This window comes from Mus pahari, chromosome 19, assembly GCF_900095145.1.
Source record: "Mus pahari chromosome 19, PAHARI_EIJ_v1.1, whole genome shotgun sequence".
NCBI classification, from domain to species: Eukaryota; Metazoa; Chordata; class Mammalia; order Rodentia; family Muridae; genus Mus; species Mus pahari.
In genome coordinates this window covers 22713140-22714135 of record NC_034608.1, presented here as the reverse complement: position 1 = coordinate 22714135, position 996 = coordinate 22713140, and the positions used below count along the sequence as shown (strand labels likewise).

Sequence of the window (996 nt, the reverse complement as noted above, 5' to 3'; positions counted from 1 at the left end):
AAAAAAAAAAAAAAAAAAAAAAAAAGAAATGAAAAAAGCAAGCAAGCAAGCAAAGAAAGTGTTGTGATGAGTCACTGACTGGCAGGAACTAATGACTGCTTTGTGTGTTTGGGATTACTTGAGAGGCATGGGGCAGATACTGCCCAGGTGGGGCTCAGGCGCAGGACACTCACGTTGTACTTGTGAAAAAATGTCAGGTAGCGAATGACACCGACCCAGACGAGCAGAGTGGAGGTCCCCAAGAGGATGCTGCAGACGTCNTAGCTGGCTAGGTTCTGTGGGCAGAAGCAAGGCGTCAACCCGTGGGCTGTACTCGACCTGGAGGGAGGTGGCCCCCAAGCAGGCAGACCTGGGGACAGAGACACTGGGTCCTGAGAACAGGGACTGACAGGACTCACACCTTTGCCTCAATGCCAATCTTCATGACAGTCCCCGAGATGGTGAGCACGTCACTGGTGACCAGCAGGATGTACCAACCATTGACAAACTCCAGCCGTTCCCAGAGGCTGATTTCCCGACCCCGCCGCCGCCACATGAATATGACAAACTCCTATGGGAGAAGCCCAGGTGAGGGTCTGTCTAGAAACCCCTAGGCCATCACCCCCACCATGGCCCCAGGGCTGGGCAAGGCGGGCACCAGCGCTCGTGACACCAGGGCCTCACGTTCTGCAGCAGGAAGCCACGAAGCAGGGAGCGGGCGCACAGCAGGAAGGACAGGGAGCAGGTGAGGATGACCACCACATCAAATAGAAGCCGGAAGCTGTTGTCTCCTACAGGAAACGGGTGACAACGATCAAAACCCACACAGGGCCATAGGAGGTTGGAACTAGGGCTTGGCTGGGCCAGGGAAGAAGCCCTGGAGGAGAGGGACGTGTGTGTGTGTGTGTGTGTGTGTGTGTGTGTGTGTGTGTGTGTGTAGCATGAAGAGTGTCAAAAATCCCCGATGAACACTGGTATGGAGCAATGTGGCATTAGGCCAAGTGCTCTACTACTAAA

The 996-nt window shown here is 54.5% G+C and overlaps 1 protein-coding gene across 1 annotated transcript in view; it reads right to left on the bottom strand.

Annotated features, from left to right (window-relative positions):
* Mcoln1 (mucolipin 1) overlaps positions 1-996 on the bottom strand; it is an 11461-nt gene that overhangs the window by 2292 nt on the left and 8173 nt on the right. Inside the window, exons 3-5 of the mRNA XM_029532066.1 lie at positions 664-856; positions 401-550; positions 119-275 (exon numbers count right to left, since the gene is read on the bottom strand). Of these exons, the coding sequence (XP_029387926.1) occupies positions 119-275; positions 401-550; positions 664-856 (500 nt within the window). The remainder of the gene's footprint in view (positions 1-118; positions 276-400; positions 551-663; positions 857-996) is intronic.